The 22454-nt window shown below is 48.0% G+C and overlaps 1 protein-coding gene and 2 long non-coding RNA genes across 3 annotated transcripts; 1 reads left to right on the top strand and 2 right to left on the bottom strand.

Moving 5' to 3' along the window:
* Nucleotides 1-11064: 11064 nt before the first annotated feature.
* Nucleotides 11065-14074, bottom strand: LOC120640649. The gene is made up of 2 exons (XM_039916555.1): nucleotides 11419-14074; nucleotides 11065-11350 (listed from the first exon to the last, which is right to left on the bottom strand). Exons 1-2 carry the CDS (start codon nucleotides 12415-12417, stop codon nucleotides 11201-11203), a joined length of 1149 nt encoding a protein of 382 aa, XP_039772489.1. The 5' UTR covers nucleotides 12418-14074; the 3' UTR covers nucleotides 11065-11200.
* An 836-nt stretch (nucleotides 14075-14910) lies between these two features.
* LOC120640648 lies at nucleotides 14911-17880 on the top strand. The gene is made up of 2 exons (XR_005661931.1): nucleotides 14911-15046; nucleotides 16655-17880. It is a non-coding gene; the product is annotated as an uncharacterized LOC120640648 (long non-coding RNA).
* On the bottom strand, nucleotides 16559-18848 carry LOC120640646. The gene is made up of 4 exons (XR_005661930.1): nucleotides 17630-18848; nucleotides 17226-17318; nucleotides 17109-17144; nucleotides 16559-16793 (listed from the first exon to the last, which is right to left on the bottom strand). It is a non-coding gene; the product is annotated as an uncharacterized LOC120640646 (long non-coding RNA).
* Nucleotides 18849-22454: the final 3606 nt, after the last annotated feature.

The following is a 22454-nucleotide window of genomic DNA, read 5'->3' as shown; positions in this document are numbered from 1 at the left end:
TTAGTCTTTGTGCGTATTCCGAAGCTGTTGTAGTGTTCGTCCCTCCCGAATGCAATCTCCACCAATAGTTTGACGCCCACCCATCGGTTCGTTCCACCACACCGCATGGCAGCGAAGAAGGGAGCCGGCAGCACTTCGGCAGACGTTCCGACGTCCCTGGAGAATGCCATCATGCCACAAGGCAACGACAACTCCAACAGCGACAACATCTCTGTCGACAACGTAGCGGAGGGGGAGCTTGAAGTCAACCTTCATGACTTGGGAATTTTCCCCCGAAGACATAGAAGCCATGCGAAGGATTGATGCCCGCCTCGCCAAAGTCTAGAAGACACAGCAAGCCGCTTTGGCAGTAGGCCCTTCGGCCCCACAGATGATGATGAGGGCGAAGGGCAAGGGTCTCACACTCTTCGAGGCCGAGAAAGAAGAACAGTACAAGAAGCTCAGGTAGGAGGAGCTTCGATGTCAGCTGATGCAGTAGAAGCTTCGGGGGCAGAGGAGGATGCTGGACCAAATGCAGGCTGCACACGATGCACCTGAAGGAGCAGTCCCGCGAAGGCATGCCCGACCGCAGGTCATCGCAGTCAAAGAGGACCCGGAGCAATCTGAGTCAGAGGACCAAGAAGAGGGGGAGTATCATCACTGGCGGCAATTTTAGGATACCAGGGCCGCCATAACAACAGCCCAAAGTCTCCGCTGTTAGAAGAGCTGGAAGAAATGCAATGGCCTCAGCGTTTCAACCTAGCAGTCTTGCCATGATTCGATGGTGAGTCCGACCCGAAGGAGTTCCTACTGAAGTACGAAGCCACAATTGAAGCAACTGGAGGAGGTTCTACTTGCAAAGCAAAGGCACTCGTTCTCGTGCTCAGAGGCTTAGCTCAGCGCTGGTACACAAACCTCCCTCTTGGGAACATCCAATTTTGGAGCCAGCTTTGGATGGAGTTGTCCACCAGCTTTCGAGCCGTGAAGCCCGACGAGGTCACATCATGTGATTTCCACAACATGAAGCAAGGGAGATCAAGCCTGCAAGAGTACCTGCAACTCATTGTGAAGCTTCACGCGAGGGCGCCGGACGTGCTAGAGCAGAGCGTCATCGACACAGCCATTAACGGGCTGAATTTGGGCCCATGCGGGAAATACCTTGAGCGGCGCATGCCGAAGACCGTCAATAAGCTCTTCGAGATCATGCAAGAGTACTGTAAATCAGATCGTGGCAAGAGGCGAAGAATCGAAGAGATGAATGAGCACAAGAAAGCGAAGAACAGTCAGTTTTCGCAACCGAAGCCGTGGCACGCAGAACAGCAAAAGAGCTAGAAGGCAGTAAACACGGTCTTAGGAAATGAGCCTCATGACCCCCGACCTCAGGACAACCGAGGGGGGAGGAACGAAAGAAACAACCGAGGCCGTGGGGACAATGGAGGCCGAAGGCAGAAAATCCCATATTGCTATTTCCATGGCAAGGACAAAGGCCATTAGACGAACGAGTGCCCCGTCGCCCTCGAGAGGAAAGAGGAGCTCGACAAGAAAAATGCCCAGCCAGCGAAGCCAGTAAACTACACTTCGTAGTCATCCCAACCAAAACCTTTGGTGTCAACGCTTTCGTGGTCCCCGACACCAGCCCCTTAGTGGCCTTCATCATACCCAATGTTCAACTACAACCCATTGCTGTATGGGCCCCCGTATGCACCACTGCTAGCTCCTCCGGTACCCTAAGCCTCGGTGTCAACCCCTTCGACATACGCACCAACCTGGTTGAGGAGTTCCACGCCGCAATCCTACAAACCAACCAACCACCTACCTCCGCCACCAAAGCTAGAGCCGGGGCAGACCCCGGAGAGGGCAAATGAACCCCCTAGATTGTGCAACTCTGGAGGCATGGTAAACATCATCAATGCCATCTCCGGAGGATCCAATGAGCCTGTGCATGAGACGAAGCGGTAGAGGAAAGAATACTTCTGGACGGTCTCGCATGTCTGCGAAGGCAAGCATTTTCGCACCCCATGGTCGCATGTCCCAATATCCTTCACCGAAGCAGATCTCAGGCTTCATCATTACCCGGACAACGACCCACTCATCATCAGAGCAAATATTGGCAAGAACTCAGTGCACTTCGTAGGCAATGATGTGGGCAGAATCTTAGTGGACAACGGCAGCTCAGCAGACATCCTGACCTAGCAATGCTTCATCAAAATGGGGCTCAGTGAGAAGCATCTGCAGAAGTCCCAGTACCCGCTTATTGGCTTCGGGGCAAAAGAATAGAGGCTCACGGCAAAGCGGAACTGAATGTGACTTTCGGCGAAGGGAACAATCAAAGAATAGAGGCTATAACTTTCCACGTAGTAGACATCAGCTACCCATACAACGCCATCTTCGGCCGCAACACCATCATCAAGTTTGCAGCCGTAATGAGACAATCCATGTTTTAGGGGTTTAAAATATAATTTTTGTGTTGATAAAAAAATTAAACTATGATTTCCAGAGCAAGGGTATTTTTGAAAAATTCAAAGTCCTTTTTTTTACAAAAATAGTTTTGCAAAAGGCAAAAAAATTCAAAATTTAAGAGGGGTAAAATGCATATTTTGTTTTTCCACTTTTACCCTCATAAAAAGATGTATTTATACTTAAAACTACCCTTGCAATTTTAAAAATAAAGTTGTGGTCTTTTGCATTTTAAAAGATTTGGCGGATTTCAAAATATTTCAAAATACTTTGATCTAGTGAAAATTTGCACAACAGGAAAGTTGTAGATCTTAAAACGTTACACAACTTTCATGTTGAACACTTTTTCATTTGAGCCCTAGATCAACAGAAAATTTTACTTTACAATTTAACCCTTGGAATTTTGGAAATTACGAAACCACCCCTATCTTCTTCTTCTTCCCTAGTTCGCTGGAAAACAGGGGCGCCGCCGCCTCTCGTCGTTGTTTCGCCGCCACCGTTGGTTCCTCGCCTCGGTTCGGCCTCACGCCACTCCAGCCTCGCCACTGGCCCCTCCAGCTCTCCCTGGACCTTTTTCCCCTTTGCGCTGGCCGCCCGCCACACCCCGCCATCCATCCCGCCGCCGATTCAAATCAATGGCAAGCTCAGTCTTGTGACGCCGCCCATGGAGCCGCCCTAGAACCAACCTGCTTGCCTCCACGCGTCGAGTACAAATCCCCGCCGCCACCTGAACCGCTTCGCGCTGTCCCCTTCACCCTGCGCCATGGTCCTCCGCCCATCTGCCCGCGCGACACATCGATGCCGGCGAGCAAAAAACCATTGCGCCGCCACTGGTTTCACTTCCCCGCTGCCGGAATTGCTCCCCGGCGAGCTAATCCCCGACAACTCCTTCTCCTCTCTTTTCCTCGGTGCCTATAAAAGGGGCAGCCAATTCCCTGGCCTATAACCACCGCCACCCCCCTCTATTTGTGCCGCCCCTCGCCGGCCGCACGTGGAGCCACCACCCCGGGCCTCCATTGGCCCAGATAAACCCTCGAATCGGAGCCCCCCCACTCCCTTGAACCTCCCAGCCCCCTCAAACTCCCCTCCCCACCGACGAGCTCGCCGGAGCTTGGCTCCCTGTGGCCGCCGGCCCTGCTCGCCGTGGGCACGTCGCCTCGGACCATCTTCCCGCAAACCAAGTACACCAATAAGTGCGGTTTGTCCTCCCCATGCTTTTCCCCATCTTCCCCATCACCCCCATGGCCATCCCTCACCGGGATTTGGCCGGAACAGGACCTTCACGGCCGGCCATAGCCACAAGGACTGGATTGCAGTGATTGAACTTCTTCTAAGGTCCTTTCGGCAAAAGTTCAGAACCCTTTCTATTGTTTTTCTTGTGAACTTTCAAAATTCCTAGAAATTTGTAGAAAAATCAGAAAAATGCCAAATTAATTTTGTTGTGTTCCTCTTGACTAGTTTTACAACTTTGGCTACTAAAGTTTGTATGAAATTTTATATTGTGTGCTCTAGTTTAATTGTTAGCAAATGAGTAATTTATTTATATATTTTTAACCATAGCTTTGTTATGCTTGATTTTTGAACCATGTAAGCTATGTGCTATGTATGTTCTTGTATAAAATTTGTGGCTGAAATTCTTGATTTTTGCTTGTTATTTCATGTATTTTATTTTAAATGCTTAGCAATTCATGCTTTATTTATATCTCATGTTCCAATATTATGTTGTTTGTGATATTTGGACCATGTGTTGTCCATGCTATTAGTAGCACTGTGAATTTTTTTAGGCCCAACACTAGCTTCTAGCATGAGTTCTTAAATATATTTGATATATGATGCTTGATTCATGTTTATTTTGTGAAGGCATGCCCTTTTTGATTTAAAACCCTAGTTGTTGAATTTTTCTTTTGAATTCAAATTATAGATTTGAATTCAACCCACCCCATATTCTTGAATAGAATTACCCTTCCTTTCTTTTGTTTTCAAACCATGCTTCTTAGTGTAGCTAGTCCTGTTATTTTATGTAATTCCTTGTGTTTACTTTTACTCTATAAACGATTACCCAGTAAAGTAACACATTACAGCTAGTCTTAAAGGTTCACTTTATTGGATAACAACTTTTTAGTGAAGGAAAGCTATACTTAAGCACTTCACTAATTTCGAGTACTGCATTGCATATAGAAATAATATCGCTAGTCGACGGAATATACGAACTCATTCAGGTACTAGACGGGAATATTTCCGAAGCCCAAGTCAACATTACGGAAGATAACGAAGACCTGAACATGAACATGAATACGAAGTCCAAGAGTGAACTGCATGAAGTCCAACCAACATTGCGGAATTAACTGAAGTCCCGAATCCAGATTCGGAAGAATCGAAACCTACTGACTTTATAAACTCTACTAAAGGCAAGCCCCGGTGCATAATCCCAGTATTTTAAATTATGCAATTTATTTACTTGTGCATTTAAGTCATTGGAGTTGAATGAAAACCTTAGATGCATAATTCTACGTACCTATTGTTTGAACACTAGAAATAGAGTTCGACTAAATGCTATGCTAATAGGACCGGTAAAAGTCGGGTGATTTCCTGTCACTCGCGAGCTTATAGGAGTTGATTGTTTACTTTCTTGTAATCACTATAAGGACCATGGACTGATTTGGTTACAAGTTTCTTATTGGAAATCTGTCTGTGTTGATGAACTTGATAAGGCCGCAGTATGTGGTAGTGTTGGTTAAGTGTTTGAAAGTACTAGCCACATGCCGTGAATTATGGGTAAGCGGCAAGCCTAGTAACTCCTCGGCCCAGCAAATGGATATACCTCCCACTCTCTCGTAGAGATAGGAAGTTAATTTATAACTAAAGTTTATTTTATGTTGCACAACAAACCACGAGTGCAGAGAAGAGCGGTTCTCTGTAGTCGGGGAGAGTGGCCCTGATCCATGAACCGGAATGAGAAGTAAACAGTTGCTTAGGAGTGACTCAATAGTGCTCCAAGCATGTGTGTTAGGTTTACCTTGTAAGGATTGAAATTCGGTTCGAACTGTTCCGCCTCTCACGAATATTGAGACTGCTTAATCTTTTTGCCACATAGAGTAAGAAGTGGAACAAGATGATACTCAATATGGTTGGATGAAATTAATTCTCTACATGTTTGTATAGTTAGGTGCAAACCTAGAATGGTTAATCCAACTAGAATCTAAAAGCTAAAATTTGAAAGTAAGGATCTACTCTTTGTTGCTTTTCAACAAAAGAAACTCCAGAGCCTTTACAAACCTTGCATATCTAGTTAAAGGGATATTTTATACCCTTAGACGGGTCAGCCTTGCTGAGTATTAGTATACCCAGTCTAGCTTTAACCTTGTTTTCAGGTAACTTTTGGAATGCTTGGTGAGATTGACATCATGTATGGGCTTCATCATGATGTCATATATCGGCGCTAGATATCGTTTTCTTTTCTGCTGTTTATAAACTCTGAAGAACTTATCTTCTTTCAAACTTCTAAGGTGCTCTATTTGAACCCTCAAAACTTAGTTTATAATAACATTTACTATTGAAGTTTGTATTGTAATCTCTGGGCTCACCTTCGAGTGAGGTATGTTGTTTCGATCCGAAATACAGTGGTGTTATCGGGATTTTACCCGATAGACTGTCAGATTTCTCCGGTTGAAGTGCATGTTAACCATTTTAGTAGTAATAGTAATGGTTAGAGTAATTAAATCGGATTAATTTAGGTGGTTCTGCCACACGTAATCCACTAGCCATATTTGTGCAAGAAGCTACCAACTGCCGAAGCAGTTGTAGCAGTCTTCGGCAATCAGGAAGAGGCCCGGAGATGCGAAGACAACACATCATACGCCACCAAGAATGTGCATGCCATCGAGGCATCAAAGACCGAAGGTACCAGAGCAAACCCGGTTACCCCTGAGGAGCCGCAAAAGGCAGAAGGGCTCTCCCCGGCAGAGCACACGAAGAGATTCCCACTGTGCGAAGACATCCTAGATCCAACAGTTATCATTGGCAAAGGTCTAAAGGAGGCAGAGGAAGCCAGGTTGATCCAGTTCCTGCGGAACAACCAGGATGTGTTTGCATGGTCTTCGGCAGACTTGCGAGGTGTCAGCAGAGACATCATGGAGTATACGCTTAGGGTCGATCCGAAGGTACGCCCAAAAAGGCAACGGCTCAGGACGATGTCCGACGAAAGAAAGAAGGCGGCTCAGGCCAAGGTGCAGAAATTGCTCGACGCCGAGGTCATACGGGAGGTCTAGTTCCCAGAATGGCTAGCCAATGTCGTCATGGTCCCGAAGAAGAATGGCAAGTGGAGAATGTGCATCGACTTTACCAGTCTCAACAAGGCTTGTCCAAAGGATGAGTACCTGTTGCCACATATCGACGCGCTTATCGACACGGCCGCAGGCTCCGAAATGTTGAGTATGCTTGATTGTTTCTCCGGTTACCATCAGATCTTCATGAAGAAATCTGACGAAGAGAAAACCAGTTTCAAAACCCCCTTCGGCATGTATTGTTATGTGAGAATGCCGAAGGGCCTCCGCAACGCAGGAAGCACTTTCAACAGAACAGTCAAGGTGGTGTTGGGGGATCAGCTGCACAGGAACGTCTCCGCCTACGTCGATGATGTAATTGTCCGAAGCAAGAAACGAGAAGACCATATACAAGATCTCCGCGAAGCTTTCGCAAACCTTCGGCGATATGGTTTGAAACTGAACCCGAGGAAATGCGTCTTCGGCGTCCAAAGAGGAAAATTGCATGGTTGCATGATCACAGAAAGGGGCATTGAAGCCAACCCAGAAAAAATCGAAGCTATCAGGCAAATGCAGGTGCCCAGCACCAAGAAGGGAGTGCAAAAGTTGACAGGCAGGCTGGCTTCGCTTAACAGATTCATCTCAAGATTGGCGGAGAAGTGTCTCCCCTTCTTCAAAGCATTGAAAGGGTTTGGCAGTTTCCAGTGGGGCCAAGGGCAAGAGAAGGCCTTCGAAGCCCTCAAAACATATATTGAAAATTTGGCAATAATGACCAGCCCTTCGGAGAAGGCAGAACTCGTGGAAGAGCGTGATACTGAAGGGTCGCTTAAGCAAGTCCCCATTTACTTCATCTCCGAAGCCCTCAGCGGGTCGAAGCTACTATACTCCGAAATGGAAAAAATGGCATACACGGTTGTGATGGCAGCAAAGAAACTCCGGCATTACTTCCAGAGCTTTAAGATTAGAGTCCCCACCTCTTATCCCCTTCGAGACATGTTTGAAAACAGAGAGGCCTCTGACAGAATAGGAAAGTGGGCTGCACAACTGGCAGAACACACGATAAGACTTCATTTCTAGGTCCGCAATCAAGTCTCTGGTCTTGTCGGATTTCATTGCCGACTGGACATCCACAGCACCTTCGCAAGAACAACCGAAGATCGAGTCAGTCTGGCACCTTGAGTGTGACGGAGCATATTGCCAAGATGGGGCAGGAGCTTCGACAGTTTTAACAGCACCTTCCGGCACATAGCTAAAGTATGCAGCTCAGCTCGATTTCAAGGGATGCACTAACAATGTCGCAGAATACGAAGGCCTATTATTGGGCCTTTGGAAATCAAGGGCCCTGGGGGCCGAAGGCTGTCCATCAGGTCAGACTCTGAGTTGATCACGGGTCACATCGACAAATCCTACAGGGCACTGAAACCCGAGCTCGTGAAGTATTTGGCGGCAGTACGGAGGATGGAAAAATATTTCCTAGGCTTCAGCGTCCGAAGCTTCCCGAGGGCGCAGAACCAACTAGCCGACAAGTTAGCAAAGTCCGCAACACAGAAAGATCCACTACTACCTTTGAAACTTTGACTCAAGGTTCGGTCAACTGTGTCGAAGATCCGGCAAAATATGTCACAGCAATCACCAGCGAAGACTGGCGAGCAACCATAATGGCATACCTTCAGGGACACTTCGTCCCGGAGGATGAGAAGGAAGAAAAAAAGAATGGCCCTACGTGCCCGGAACTACTCAATCATTAACGACAACCTATACCGAAGAGGGGTGTGTGCTCCTCTCCTAAAATGCATCTCGCGGGACGAAGGCAGACGGATACTCGAGGAGATACACACCGGCATGTGTTCATCGCACATCGGCACATGGGCACTTGTCGGGAAAGCTTTCCGCGAAGGGTTCTACTGGCCTTCGGCAGTGGCCGATGCGCATGCAGTGGTTCGAACATGTCCCAACTGCCAGAGACATGCCCCATACAGCAAGCTCCCTCCAGATGAGGTGCAGCTCATATCTCTGGTTTGGCCATTGGCGTCGATGGCTCCGGGAAACTACAAGTATGCCGCCGTGGCCGTGGAATACTTCTCCAAATGGATCGAAGCCAAAGCCCTCCGGGAGATCACGGCCGGAGCCTTGCAGAAATTCTTCTGGCAAAATATTGTGTGCCGCAGACAGTTCTGCACGCAGCTAGGAACAAAATTATGTTTCGCTTTGGTGTACCATCCACAGTCCAACAGAGCGGTTGAAAGAGTCAATGGCATCATCTTCTCAGGCATTAAAAAAAACATCACAGAGCAGCCGAAGGGCAAATGGGCGGATGAGCTACCGAATGTCGTCTGGTCTCATAACACAACCGAGTCTAGAGCCACAAAGTTCATGCCATTCAAACTATTATATGGCGAAGAGGCGATGACACCAGAGGAACTCAAGCTGGGATCTTGCAGGACAAGCGAAGCTTCCCATGAAGACATTGAGACAACCATCGACAGCATCGAAGCTGTCAAGATACAAGCCGCCATTAACCTTGGCAAGTATCAGAATGAAATGCGAAGGTGGAAGAACAAAAAGGTTAAACCCAGGCAGATCAAGGAAGGAGATCTCGTACTCAGGCGTGTGCCGAAGACAAAGACGAAGGGAAAAATGCACAGCAAGTGAGAAGGACCTTTCCTGGTCACTTCGATGGCAAGGCCCGAAGCATGCAGGCTTCGCACCCTAGAAGGCGTCGAAGACCCGTACTCGTGGAACAAGGACATGCTACAGAAGTACTATGTATAGGACTCTGTAAAAGCCGCCGGAGGGTAGATAATCGAAGGGTCTTGTAGCTTAGACGCTTTTCTTTTTTGACTTGTAAAATCTTGTTTCTTTTACTTGCGACAAGGTCGCGCATTGTAACCCAGGGCCCGTACTCTTTTCCTCACAGGGGAAGCCTTCGTGTAATCGCATCGGTAACCGAAGGTGTGAGGTTTTTAACGAGGCGAAACCCTTATGTAACTCCCCTGTGAAATATAAACAAGGCCCCAAGAAAGAGAGTCCAGTCAGGCAAGGGCGCACCGAAGAGTCTATCCCTCTCTGTTAAGCGAAGAGAAGAGTCATCCGTGCATAACAAGCGAGAATGCTCGCAGAGAAGTAAGCATGGATCGCAGTGGCTGAATGGCCCTGTACCCCTTAGCTTCACTTCATGAGTTAAAGTCCTTATGGGCGAAAAGCCGAAGGCAAAGAATGTCCTTAGGTGTGAAAAGCCGAAGGCAAAGAAAGTCCTTATGTGTGAAAAGCCAAAGGCAAAGAAAGTCCTTAAGCGTGTAAGAGACAAAGGCACGGAAAGTCATGTCGCGCACAATGCCGAAGGCTAGGAATGACCCACTCGCGCTAAAGAGCCGAAGGCATCCTAAGGAAAGTCCTGTCACGCACAATGCCGAAGGCTAGGAATGACCTACTCGCGCTAAAGAGCCGAAGGCATCCTAAGGAAAGTCCTGACGCGCAACGCCAAAGGCTAGAATCTGGCATTTGACTCAAAGAGCCAAAGCCTGCCCAAAAAGTACAGTTTCCACTAAGCCACAGCCCTCCGATTGAGCAGAGGGGGGGGTGGCGCTTCGCACACAGAAATTGCACGATCGGGGCACCGAGGCACAAACGATCAAATCGCTCCATCCCCGTGCCTCCGTAAAGGGGGGGGGGGGGGGGGGTTGGCGCTTCGCATCCGTAACAACAATTCACAGCCACGGGGCTAGCAGCCTAGAGCTCCCTGGCAAGCCAAAAGCGGCTTAACACTTGAAATCGATCGCTAGAGTACATTTCATTATTTTACTCCTTGGTCAAACACAACAAATATTTACAAGAAGGCTTCGCCCCATCATCAATTACATAGACATGCACACTTACACAGCATCATCTATTACATCCGAGGAATCTTCCTAGAAAACTATACGGTCCGCTTCGTCTATTAGTCCAAGGACCGCCTGATCTATGATCTCTTCGGCCAACCTCCGAAGAAAAGCTTCAAACTCGGGCCCTACAACCGAAGGCAGGGCAGCGTCAGCTGGAATCCGATATGATTCGGCCTCCAAAATGATACATAAATTCGGACGCAGATGGGTCCTCATCCACAGGCTCGGGATTCGGTTCCAGAAGCCCCACGGGCGCGCTATAAGGAACACTAGTGTCAAGGATTCGTTTAATTGCGCGGCGAAGTGCACGGTCAGAAAGTGTCTTCGTGTGCTTCTCCGGGTCGCGCTAATACGCTTCGTAAAAACAACCCGATTGCACATTCAGTCGTTCATAAATATCCTTCTTGAAGGACCAAAATTCACCGAAGCTAACCCAAGGTCGGCGAGCATGAAAGTTTGCCTATGAGGTCCCCGACACAAAGAAATCACCGCGGCTCATCCGCAAAGGTAATATACCTTCGGTGATCTGTGCAGGTTGCAACGCAAGGTCCTGCGCAGACACCGAATGTGTAAGTTACAAAACATTTTGCACAATACTTGGGTCAACAAATCTACTAGCCCTCACACCTCTCCGGGCGCTCCATCGCCGGCTCCTCGGCCATCGTCGCCTTCAGCGCTGCCACTCGCCGCCTTGGGGTCAGAATCTGGGAGGTCCCTAGCAGCGGCATCCCCCACCACTTCGCGAGCCCAGGCTTCGGCTTTGGCTTGCAGCTGAAACACAAATCAGAATCAGCCATGACAAAACGGTGTGAAGCGATAGACAAGAGGAGCCCATTTACCTGCTCCTTCAGGCATTCGCCCTCTAGCTGAACCAGCCCGCGACCCCTCTCTCGGAAAAACGTCTCAGCAAAGTTCTTGGCAATGTTGTTGGGCAGCGCAGGTAGGACCTCGGGCCGCATGGCCTCGGCAGACGGCCACTGGAATGATCGGTCGCAAAGCGTGCGAAGCTGCGCCTTCGTGATACTCCCGGAGTTGCCCGAATCCGCCAGAAGGAGACCGCACACTGAGGCGCTCAGAGCACGGGCAGCGATGGCTGCGCTCAGGTCTCCGTAGAAGAGACTGCCAGTGTCAGCCATAGCCACGCAGACGCGAAGCCAGCGGAACAGCTCAGCCACCCCAACGTTATCTTCCTCAGACAACTCAGGGGGCGTCAGCCCAAACCTCTCGAGCAGATTGTGGATATCTGCTTGGAGCAGCTCGGCACCGGAAGCGATAACTTCGCAGAACCGACCCAATGTCTCCTTCGTCTTGGTCCGACGCTCCTCCACCTTCTTGGCTTCCTCCTCCGCGGCACTGGCTCGCTGACAGGCCTCGGTGAGCTGCTTCGAGGTCGCATCGACCTCGGAGCGGGCTGAGGCGAGCGAAGCTTGGAGATCAGCCTTCTCCTTCTCCAGGGCAGCAATTCTTTCTTCCAATTCCGCCGCACGTGAGGACTGCATGCCTTCGGCTCGGAGCTGCCAAGCGGCGCAGCGCGAAGCCACCAGAGACTTCAAGGCCAGGTCTTCGGCACACTGGAGCATGTTGGGCACTCCGGTCCTCATTAGCCTCCGCTCCAGGAGTGGGAAGCTGAAGGAATGGCTTGCGGAAGCAAGAAAGCTCCGTTCGCAATCACGGCTTTCGAACCGGAGGCTGCCCACAACATTGCCACCTATAAGCTTGGCCTCCGAGACACCCAGTTGTGTGGCCACCTCTTCGGGATCCGAGGTGCTGACAAGGTAGATGCTGCTGTCCGAGGAGCTGGAGTTCGTTTCTTCATCGGCAGCAGCACCGGCAGGCATCTTCGTTTGAGGGACGCCAGCCAGGACACCGGCCGCACTCCCCTTCTCATCTCCATCATCTTCGGAGGAGGAGGACGAACTGCGGGACTTGCAGTGTGAACGGAAGTCATCGCTGGCACCAGCAGGCTTCGAAATCGGTGCAGGCGTACCAACGTCGACGATAGGAGATCCCCGCAGCTCCTCGTTGCTCTCCGGGTCAAGAGTGCTGTATTCCACAGTTGGTGCACGCTTGGCGGGCGCAGAGGGCTCACCCGCAGCCTTCGGACCCAACGGGCTGTTCCTGGCACTGCCAGCGCCTTCGGACTCCCCCTTACTCCGAAGGGGCGAGCCACTGAGAATTTGTTCCAATAGCTTGGGACGCTTCGATGCTCCAGAGCCAGAGCCCCCTTCCTTTTCTTCCTCTTCTCCAAGACGATGGTTGCAGCCGAGCTCCCACCGCCTCAGGGAGCAGCCCCGGCATCCTTCTTCTTCCTCTGGTCAGCAAGCCTCGACTCGGCGACACGCTGAGGAGCTTCGATTTTGAAGAATCGAAACACCCGGTTCTTCCGGGTCCCCTCGAGCTTCGCCAGCAAGAGATCGTACTCGTTGCTCGACTCGGGGCCGAGGATTTCATCAGCCCGGCCCTCCACCGCTCTTGCATCAATTTCTGAAAAACAAAGGTCAGGTAAGTTACCAAAGCCAAAAGAGCATAACAAGTTGCGTATAGGAGACTCGCGTTCTTTTCCAAGCTGAAATGCTTCGGCGAAGTCGGGCACGGGAATGCCATTGACACACTTCTCCTCCGGCAACCACGAGGGGATAGTCCACCCAGCTTTCACAGCAAAGCATCCGCACGCCACATACTCCTCGGTGATGTCCCGCATGCTGAAGGCCTTTGATACCTCCCAAAGAACCGAGAGGTATGCTTCGTGTTCGGGCAGGCGCTCCAACTCGACGCTCGGAGTGTCCCCCAAATCCCCAATGTTCTTAACCACAAGGGGGTGGCGCTTCGTCACCGGGTCAAGGGGGACCTTGTGATAAAACCAGCATGAGGCCCAGTCACCTGACCATTTGTTCTTCGATGCAGCGACGGGGCTAGGCGCGGTCATCTGAAATGCGAAGGTGTAGCAGCCATACAGGGGCTCCACCGCGGATCATGATGGTCTTCGGTTGGTAGTGAACGCGGCTCACGCGGGCAAAGTTCTCCACGGTGGGAGAAACATAGCAAGTCTTCGCTAGCCACATGAAGAGGTTCAGCCGGACGAAGGAGTTGGGAGTCATCTGGTGTAGATAAACCCCGTATCGTCGGAAGATGTCCACCACGGCAGGTTCCAGAGGAAAACAGAGGCTGGTGGCGAAGAAGTCCTTGAACACGATAACCTCGTCATCTTCAGGGTTTGCGTAAACATCTGTCGAGGGTGGGACCCGCGCAGCGCGACGAGCGATCACTCGGCGCTTCTCCAGGTCCTTTAGCATATCTTCGGTCATCGACGAAGGCCCCAAGAGCGAAGATGGTGGAGCCTTCGCGCGATCCTTCCTTGGCACCATGACGGGAGAAGCCTTGGTTAAAACGGCGAAGCAAGGGGCTTGCGAAGTGTGAGCGCAAAGTGAAGAAGGCCTTTGGCGGCAATAGATGCGGGGCGCACCGGAGAGCGAAGGGTGAAAAGAAAACGGCAGGGCAAGTGAGCCGATAGCGACACGCGCCCCTGCTTTTATAAGGGGGAGGCGGGATGATTCTGCCCTCCGTGGAACGCCATGCACAGGGGCGCGCAGAGGGGCACAACTGTCTTTTTTTAGGATCCGCCTCGAGCGGCGACGCTCCGTCTCCTTTATTTAATGCCTTTGCTATTTTCACATTTTTATTTTTAACCAAAAGCAATAGTGAATAAACAAAATATCTTCAGTGATCCCCACGAAGGCTTGATGTCGCAGGAAGGCTCGATCCTCGCCCGAAGAGGTGACAGCAGGCAAGGATCGAAGGGTGGCGCTTCGAGCGCTGACACGCCAGCTCGAGTCGAGGCTGAGGTCTTCCAAGGAAGGACCACAGCCTCGAGGGGCTACTGTTGGGGACGCCACCTTCGGTCCCTTCACCGAAGGGCATCTACCAAAGACGTAACGACTGATAACCGTGTCGATCAAGAACGACGAGGCCTAAGCACTTTGTCTGGAGACGAAGACTACGGAGGAAGAGGCCTTCGGCGCGGCGCGAAGGGCCCGGCGCAGGCAAACTGAAGAACCACGGGAAATAAGCCAGAGGTCGGGGCTTCGGCTCGCCGAAGCCCCTCGCAGTCGACGAACGAAGACCGTTGCCGGGCCCACGGTGGGCCCAGGTCGGCTGCCTGGCTGTGAACCACTACCAAGATGTAATATTACTTGTATACCCACGAAGTATTCTAGGAATCTAATAGTTGGGGAGTATCACGGTGTAATTTGGCAAACGGGTAGGTGAACTGCCGCATATAAATACATGTATAACAGTCATTGATGGGACATTGAATACGGAGTGAGCTGAAACCAGACGCCTATCCAAAGGCAACGGTACCATCTTCTGTGTGCTTTCTTAGTCTTCGTGCGTATTCCGAAGTTGTTGTAGTGTTCATCCCTACCGGAGACACTCTTCACCAACAGTTCCCCGTAATATCCTCCACGGGTAAGGAGGCTGGCATCGATTCCGAGTTTTTTTGGTCCTCCCCTCCCTTCAATCTGTGGCCGATTTGATTGCTGGATGATGGGGCAGTGCTTAATTGAACCATCGGTCCATGGCTCTGGTTGGACCCCATGGTGCGGCCGTGCCGGGGGCACTTCGTTTCCTCTTTTATGGTTTGGGGTCAAGTCCACCTACCATGCTTCGAGTCCCTCCCTTGCCGATTGGAGCTGAATCCCCGCTATTGAATCCCCGCTATCGATTGGAGCTGATTCCTTCCTGTTACCTCGAATTTCTGGGGGCATGGCTCGGTCAGTAGCAGCCTGATAGGTTTTTGTTTCCTAGGCTCCCTGATTGCTTGGTGCACTCTTTTGTTGGGGGGGGGGGGGGGGGGATCTCAGTCCGTGCACAGTGCGACGTTTATGGATGTTGTCTATTTTGTTTCCTTATCAGTTGTGTGTTGCCTCGTTTTGGAATTGGAGTGGTGTGGCACGTAGACACTTGTTTTGCCCTCCTGGCTCACCCAGTCCTGGAAGCTTACCCTTGACCGGGGGATGAAGTACGGTCGTGACGGACCCGTATCCATCCTCCCGGTGGTTGTTGTCATGGCGGTGCCCACGGGGCCAGTCGGCTGGTACTCCGGCAGCCGAAGGAGAGGACGCGACGATGCCGTGAGCGGTCGCCGGGTTCTCCAGTGCGGAACGATCGAAGTGCTTGTTCAACTTCTTGAGTTCCAGCTTGATGTCGTCCATGGATCCGTCGACCTCGGGACGCCAATCCTGCATCTCGCCAATAGCTTTCTCCAGGCCGACGATGCGCGCCCCTTGCGTCGCCTTCAGATCAGAGAGCTGCTGCTCCCAAATCTCGTCCCGGTCGGAGAGACGCTTGATCCAGGAGGCGTCGTTCTCGTCGAAGCGTTTGGAGAGCTCGTCGGAGAAGCGCTTGGATATCTCGTCGAGGAGGACCTTGTGCGCCGGATCCATGGCACCTTGTCGACGTTGGAGGCGAGTAAAGTGTTCGTGAGGTGGAAGGTGATTCAGACTGGGATTCACGCCACAAATCGACTCAGCGAGGAAAGGAATTACGAGATTCCGAGAAGAGCAATTTGCCTATCTATCGGAAGAGCTCAACCGGATCCGGTGCCGAGTCAACCGATGGATTATAAGAATCGACAGTAGGAGACCCCAAAATCGACGAATCTGATACCAAATTGTTAGGTACCGGAGGTAGGATCAGAGGTAGCGGAAGTAGATTCAGAGGAAGGAAGGCAAGAGCAGAGGAAGACAAAAAGAATTTGGCGACGACGCCGCGAGGACAGCTTCTCAGGTGGAGATAGTTTGTTACAATAATATTCTTCCTGTCTCTCTCCTGCTCACCCTCTCCTTTATACGCTCAACTCACGTGAACCCACGCCACTCAGGCCCATTCATTGTTGATGAAGCGGCGATTGGGCTGAGCAGCCCGTTTACTCCTGCGCGGCCCATTTGTTGACGATGCCGGCTGCTCCTCAGGGTTGCTGACAGAAGCATAACCCACCAAGAGTTATTATGGAGTAGCATTTCTCTCTTATGTTTATTTCACCTCTTAATCTGATACTTCCTTTCCTTTTATCAGAATGATGTTCATGGATCTTCACATCGTTGAAGCCTTTTCTCCATCAGAGTGACCAAAGCGTGCGCAGACAATGCGCCAGCTTTGCTTGTGTTTCTTTTCTCTGCATATGAAAATTTCCAATGTCATCTTACCTGGAGGACTAAATTAATATAAGCGCATTAGATGAAGATCCTTATTAACCAAAAAAATAACTGAGTTCTTTGTAATTAACTGGCACTAGGACTTAAAGCTGACCCACTGAACATGAGAAAAAAAAAGACTTCTAGATCATTTTGTTACAGGACCCGCAGGAACTTATTGTTTCTGTTTATCTAATGAATTTCAGTTCCATCAGGATTTTAAATCATGTCTACTTCTCTTAAGTATTTCAGGCGTTTCATGAATCAATATTTTCTGCTAATAGCCTGACTTCAGCTGTGGTTCCGTATGATTGCTGTGTTTGATAAGAACATACCTTGTACATGTAGTCTGTCGGATCCGTGTTTCCATCCTGAGCCATTGTGGAGTTCCTTTAGAGTGCTTATGATAAGCAGAAGAATGGGAACCTGACTTGGTAGCTTATTGATCTGACCTGGTAGTTGACATCGAATTGCAGCAGCCTTTAGCCGGGAGATGAATGATGCGCTAATTACGAACATATTTCTTGGTAGCTTATTGATCTGACCTGGTAGTTTACAATAAATAAAAAAAGGGAAAAGGCAAGGAGAAAAGGAAAAAGAAAGGTGAATAGTGTGAGTAGAAACAGGGTTCTAGTACATCTGAAGTAAGGGAAGATTTATATGAAGTAACTGAAAGAACAGATAAGAGATGAAGGAAAATAAAGCAAAAAGAAAATAATATTGGAAAAATAGTGTCAGCCTGGTTGCCATTCTTTATTTTTGTAATAGTTATAAAGACTTGTAGTCATGTACTTTAATTTTAAATTTAATTACATCTAGACAGATAATACATTGACTTCCAGAAGATGAGGCTTACCAGGCTTTTTTTTTAGAAATGCAGGTTCACTTCAAGTAGTAGGCTTCAGATATAGTGATAATTGGATTTCTGCAAAGGCATTAGGAGAATAATATTAGAGGTATTTTTAGAACCATCTATGTTGTATTATGATAAAAACAAATAGATTGGACAAAATGAGAGCTATTAAAATTTACCAGATTCTCCGTTGGGTCAGAAAGCAACACAACTCAACATCGATGCTGTTTGCGATAAAGATGAAATTGTTCCAATAGTTATCCTGCTCACTGGCTGTTTGATCAAAACCTATCGAGGTGCTTATTTGAACAATAATATTTCCTTTTCACCATATCACTAAATAATTAATATTAAAAAGTATAAGTTTGGAGCATTAGTCAACTTTGTTTTGTATTTCATACAACAGCTTCAAAAAAATTTCCCTCCCAGAGCAAGGAATGTCCTTGAAAATCATTGTTGTTTAAATACACAATGTACTCTGTTCTAACCCTTTTCATTTTCAATTGGAAAGTAACCCTCAATCCATATGCCTTAAACAGAACTGAAAGTTCAATTAATGAAAAATGAAAATACAATCAGTATCCCTTTGAACGTCTCCTATCTTGTGCACTTATGCAAAATAAATAAATAAATAATGTACGAACTTATATTATTACTTGTTCAATTGTAGATTAGTGTGGTGCAGAGCTCAATAATCTTAGAGGTAAACGCCTCTTTGAATGATCATAGCGAAGAGAAATTAGTAGATCTAGATTTCTAATTAACCCATGGAAGAGAAAAGAGATAATGCAGCACATCTGATAGGATTAAACAGAATTAGAAGTGGAGAGGAAAAATGACGCGCTACAGATGCGTACCTGATCTAGATTTCTGATTGGAATTAGTAGATCTAGATTCCTAATTAACCTATGGAAGAGAAAAGTGATGCAACGCATTTCATCTATACTATTCTATACTATAAAGGATGAAAGAATTGGATACAATTCTCACCAAAATTATCCTACCCATTCCTCTCACAAAACAACTTTTGAAGGCCCACATGTAAGACAATTAGTTTGACAGCGCCGGGGCAGACCGAAAAAACGAAGAGCTAGAGAATGATTCCGCCAAAAGTAAAATTGTTTTGTCACCGCACTCTCCTTTACCCGCTCCGCGTACCCACCCTCGCGATTGCATTACCGGCTCCGATCCCTCCCGCAAATCACGATGCATGCTCATCTCTTCCTCCCTCTCCCCTGTTTCTTTCCTTCTTCGAATCCTCTCTCAGCGATTTATCTCCTCGCACACTCCATCTCCCGTCGGCCTCCTTCCCTATTCGCTCAATCCACCACAAGAAGCCACATGGACGTGATGGCGAGGGCGAGCCTGGCGAGGAGGCGGGTGACGGCCGCAAGGGGCGGCTTGGGCATCGCCGGAGGAAAGCGGCGTTGTGGTGGTCGGCCGTGGGCCCGGCGGGTGCGTGGCGGCCACCCCCTTCTCCTTCCCTCCCCCTTGATGTGTGCCCCCCTATCCGCTGCCCCTACATGCCGCCACCTCCTCCTTCCCTCCACGATGTGCGCCCAGCCTAGGTGGGCGAGGAGTTGGAGGGCATGTAGGCGACACGTGCGACGACCTCGCGGAGCCAGGGCCGGCGGATCCAGCTGTTGAGGAGGAAGGGGTGGAACCGCCACGGCGGCTGGAGGTCGGGACAGCCGATCCCCACCCTTGCCGGCCCTGCCGCCGCATCGGGGATGCTCAAGGTCGGCCCCCACAGTCGCGCCTGTCCCTGACTTGCCCGACGGTTCCCTGGCGACACTCTTCCCAGGCACCAAACTGCCCAACCATCACTACTCTGGCCTCCCTGGCATGCCTCCGCCCTTCTCGTCGGCGTTGCGGGGGGAGGGCACAGTCCAGCGAGGATGCGGGCGCCACCCCCGCTACACGGCCGCCTTTCACTCTGGCATCCCAGGTCTGCTCCGTTCAAATCCACGGATTTTCCCAATTTGCATCTCATTCATCCCATGCACACCAGGTGCTTGTATTATTGTCGAAACCGTCTCTCTAGATTTTGACCAATCTTGCCTTCAAGCATTTGCTAGCATTATCTTGTGTGCCAAGTCAATGACATGATTGGTGTTCCCTACTCCACAAAATAACTCAAGAAATATTCTTTAGCATTTTCTGCTGGAAAGGAGCGGGCGGTTAATGATTGTTATTTGCCAGGCGAGCCGTCTCAAGCTGTTGTTGTGCGCTATGCTGCCATTGAGTCGCCATATCCAGCAGTGAAGGGGAGGTCTGCCTCAAAGCTTCCAGTGTTTACGCCTGGGCGGGTGGCGCTTCGTCCTAATGCCACCCCGAATTTAAACATTGGGATAGACTTTTGGAGCGCTTCTCCTGCCGTTCCTGCAGTGCAGGAGGAAGCGAGTCATGGGTTGGCACTGGCCCGGCGTGATAGTGTTACTCTGCTGGTATGATTGGACACTTCCTGAAACTGATTATATCGTGTGCACAATTGTTATAGACTGTCTCTTGATTTGGTGATTTTGTTAGCTTGTGCAAAGTTACAGCTTATAATTGAGTCTTATTCAGACCTATTTATTTGATTAAATATTCATATTTCTTCAGGTTGAACGAGAATTAAAGGGGGAGAGGCAAAAACAGTCTAACAGGGAGTCTGCGAGGAGATCAAGGTTACGCAAGCAAGTAGTATAGATTTTTCAGCTCACTATTGTTAACGCGATCAGTGTCACATGGACTCTTTATTTTTGGATAGGTGGTGTATTTGAGACAAAGTTCATCTGATTTATTTTTTATTTTGCTAGAGATGTTCATTGACATGACATACAAGAGGAAAGCAAATATTATTATGCTTTAAGTTAGTATATGGTATGCACACTGATATCAACTTTTTGGTTTCTTTTTTATTCTCTTGTAAGACTACAATGAAGTAGAGTGGACATATATGATGTATATGTCAGCACAGGAAGAGGAAGACCGAGTAGTGAAGTGAGCCTTCATATTCTTGTGACAATGCTTCACAAGTTAGCACCTGCCGTGAAATCAATGAATCTTTTTCCTTGTGACAGCTTATTTACTTTGTTCTCCCATTTTCCTTGTGCAGAATTTTAGAGAGTGGAAAAGGAACTGACCAATACAGTAAGAGTTCCAGCAATACTGTCTCAATAGATGAACTAGACAAACTATTCTACAGTAGTTGTTGATGATGTTATTTGAAAAATGAGCTCAACAGCTATATATGTACAATCGCTGCTCTAAATTATTTTGCTATAACTGAAAAGTGAAACCTAATTTAAGGATATTTGCTTTGCCTCATAGAGAAGTATTTGATAGGATGTCTGCTTTTCCTGTTACATGAGTCTTGGAATAAATTTTCTTCCTATGTAGTAGTTTTGCATACATCAAGCAAAATATACAAGTGCCCGTGCGTTGTCCGATTGCAGTATTGAGTTACATGTTAGATATGGTTCTCATATTCCTAAAATCGTAATATCTGCATTTCCATTTTAGATCCTTTGCTGGAAATGATTATAATCATTGGCTTACTGAATATGAGAAGGATGTAGAGAAAAAACACATGCTTGCCGTGCATATGTTCACCATATCGCCAGGTATAGCTATATTGAATAAGAACAAAGGTATATGATTTTCTGTACTTTTACAACTTGAAGTGATGTTTGCCACTTTGCATTGAGAATAAATTATAATACAATCTGAATATTACTTGCAATCAATATGCTCGATAAGTACTTTGTTGCCTTTTCTACCAAACCTATTTTATTTTTCTATTCAAGCAGACTTTTTTTGCAGTTCTATGGTTCACTCTAATTTCGACGCAAGCTTGACCAGACCCTCATGGTGCATGCCAACAGGTCGTCATGAGCTTGCTTGTTATATGTCAATAGTTCTTAGATCTTGTGATTGTTGTGGCTCCAAGTTTGAGTCTCTAATTCTTCAATCTTCTTGATCATTTGGCAGCAACGAAAACTACCTTGGATCCTACTACTGTAGCTCAATTTGAGGATGACAAAGCAATCATGTGAGGCCCTAATTCTTCTTCATATTAAAAAGTTTCTGATGCCAATGTTTGTGCTTACCTGATCTGTTTAAGCCATTTGATTGCTATGTGAAATAACTCTCTGTATTGCCTCATCTGGTATCCTTGCAGTAAATTCTTTTAAGCTAAAGGGCTCCTGCAATGCATTTGGTACTATGCTTGGTCTCATGGAAGTAAAATGTGAAATTAGTTTTCATTTTCTCATACAATTCAGAGAGGATCTAACTGGCTGGGAGAAGGCAGCCGTGTGGATGTTGATTATGTTTTAAGCATTGCCCCGGCGAGTCCTTTTCTTAATACCTTTTGTTCCTGGTGTTTTGGTCAAGTTACATGTTCATGTTGTGCCATTTTCATCTTGCTTTTCAGGTGCTCTGTAGTTTGTATCTTTTTCTCACAACAAAATAAGTTTTTTAGTGAAACATTACCATGTTTCTCCTTATTTAATTTTAGTTGTGCTATCACACTGAATATAGTTCTTTCACATGCACTGTAACATTGAACTATAAGAATTCTATTGTTAAATAATTTTGTATGTGTCTCTCAATAGTAAATTTGACTACTAAAGTCTTATTACTTGCATGTGGAATATAAAATGTATCTTCATCAGTGCATATTCTTTCATATTAATTAGTTATTTACATAAGGATTGCCTATTTAAAAGGTCTTAAAATAGGTTCTCTTTGTCTGTGTGTTTATTCTTAGTAAATACTACTCATTTTATATGGATAAATGCTATTTCTCCTGTAATGTTGAATTGAAAATAACTTCATGTGT

The sequence above is a fragment of the Panicum virgatum genome, chromosome 7K (genome assembly GCF_016808335.1).
Source record: "Panicum virgatum strain AP13 chromosome 7K, P.virgatum_v5, whole genome shotgun sequence".
Lineage (NCBI taxonomy): Eukaryota > Viridiplantae > Streptophyta > Magnoliopsida > Poales > Poaceae > Panicum > Panicum virgatum.
This window is presented reverse-complemented; position numbering and strand designations above follow the sequence as displayed.

Bases quoted from the DNA above. Each gene is read 5' to 3' on its own strand.
- LOC120640649 (XM_039916555.1), bottom strand. From the start codon at position 12,417: ATGCCTGCCGGTGCTGCTGCCGATGAAGAAACGAACTCCAGCTCCTCG. The intron at 11,351-11,418 runs GTAAATGGGCTC...TTTGTGTTTCAG, and splicing joins GCGAATGCCTGAAGGAGCAG to CTGCAAGCCAAAGCCGAAGC.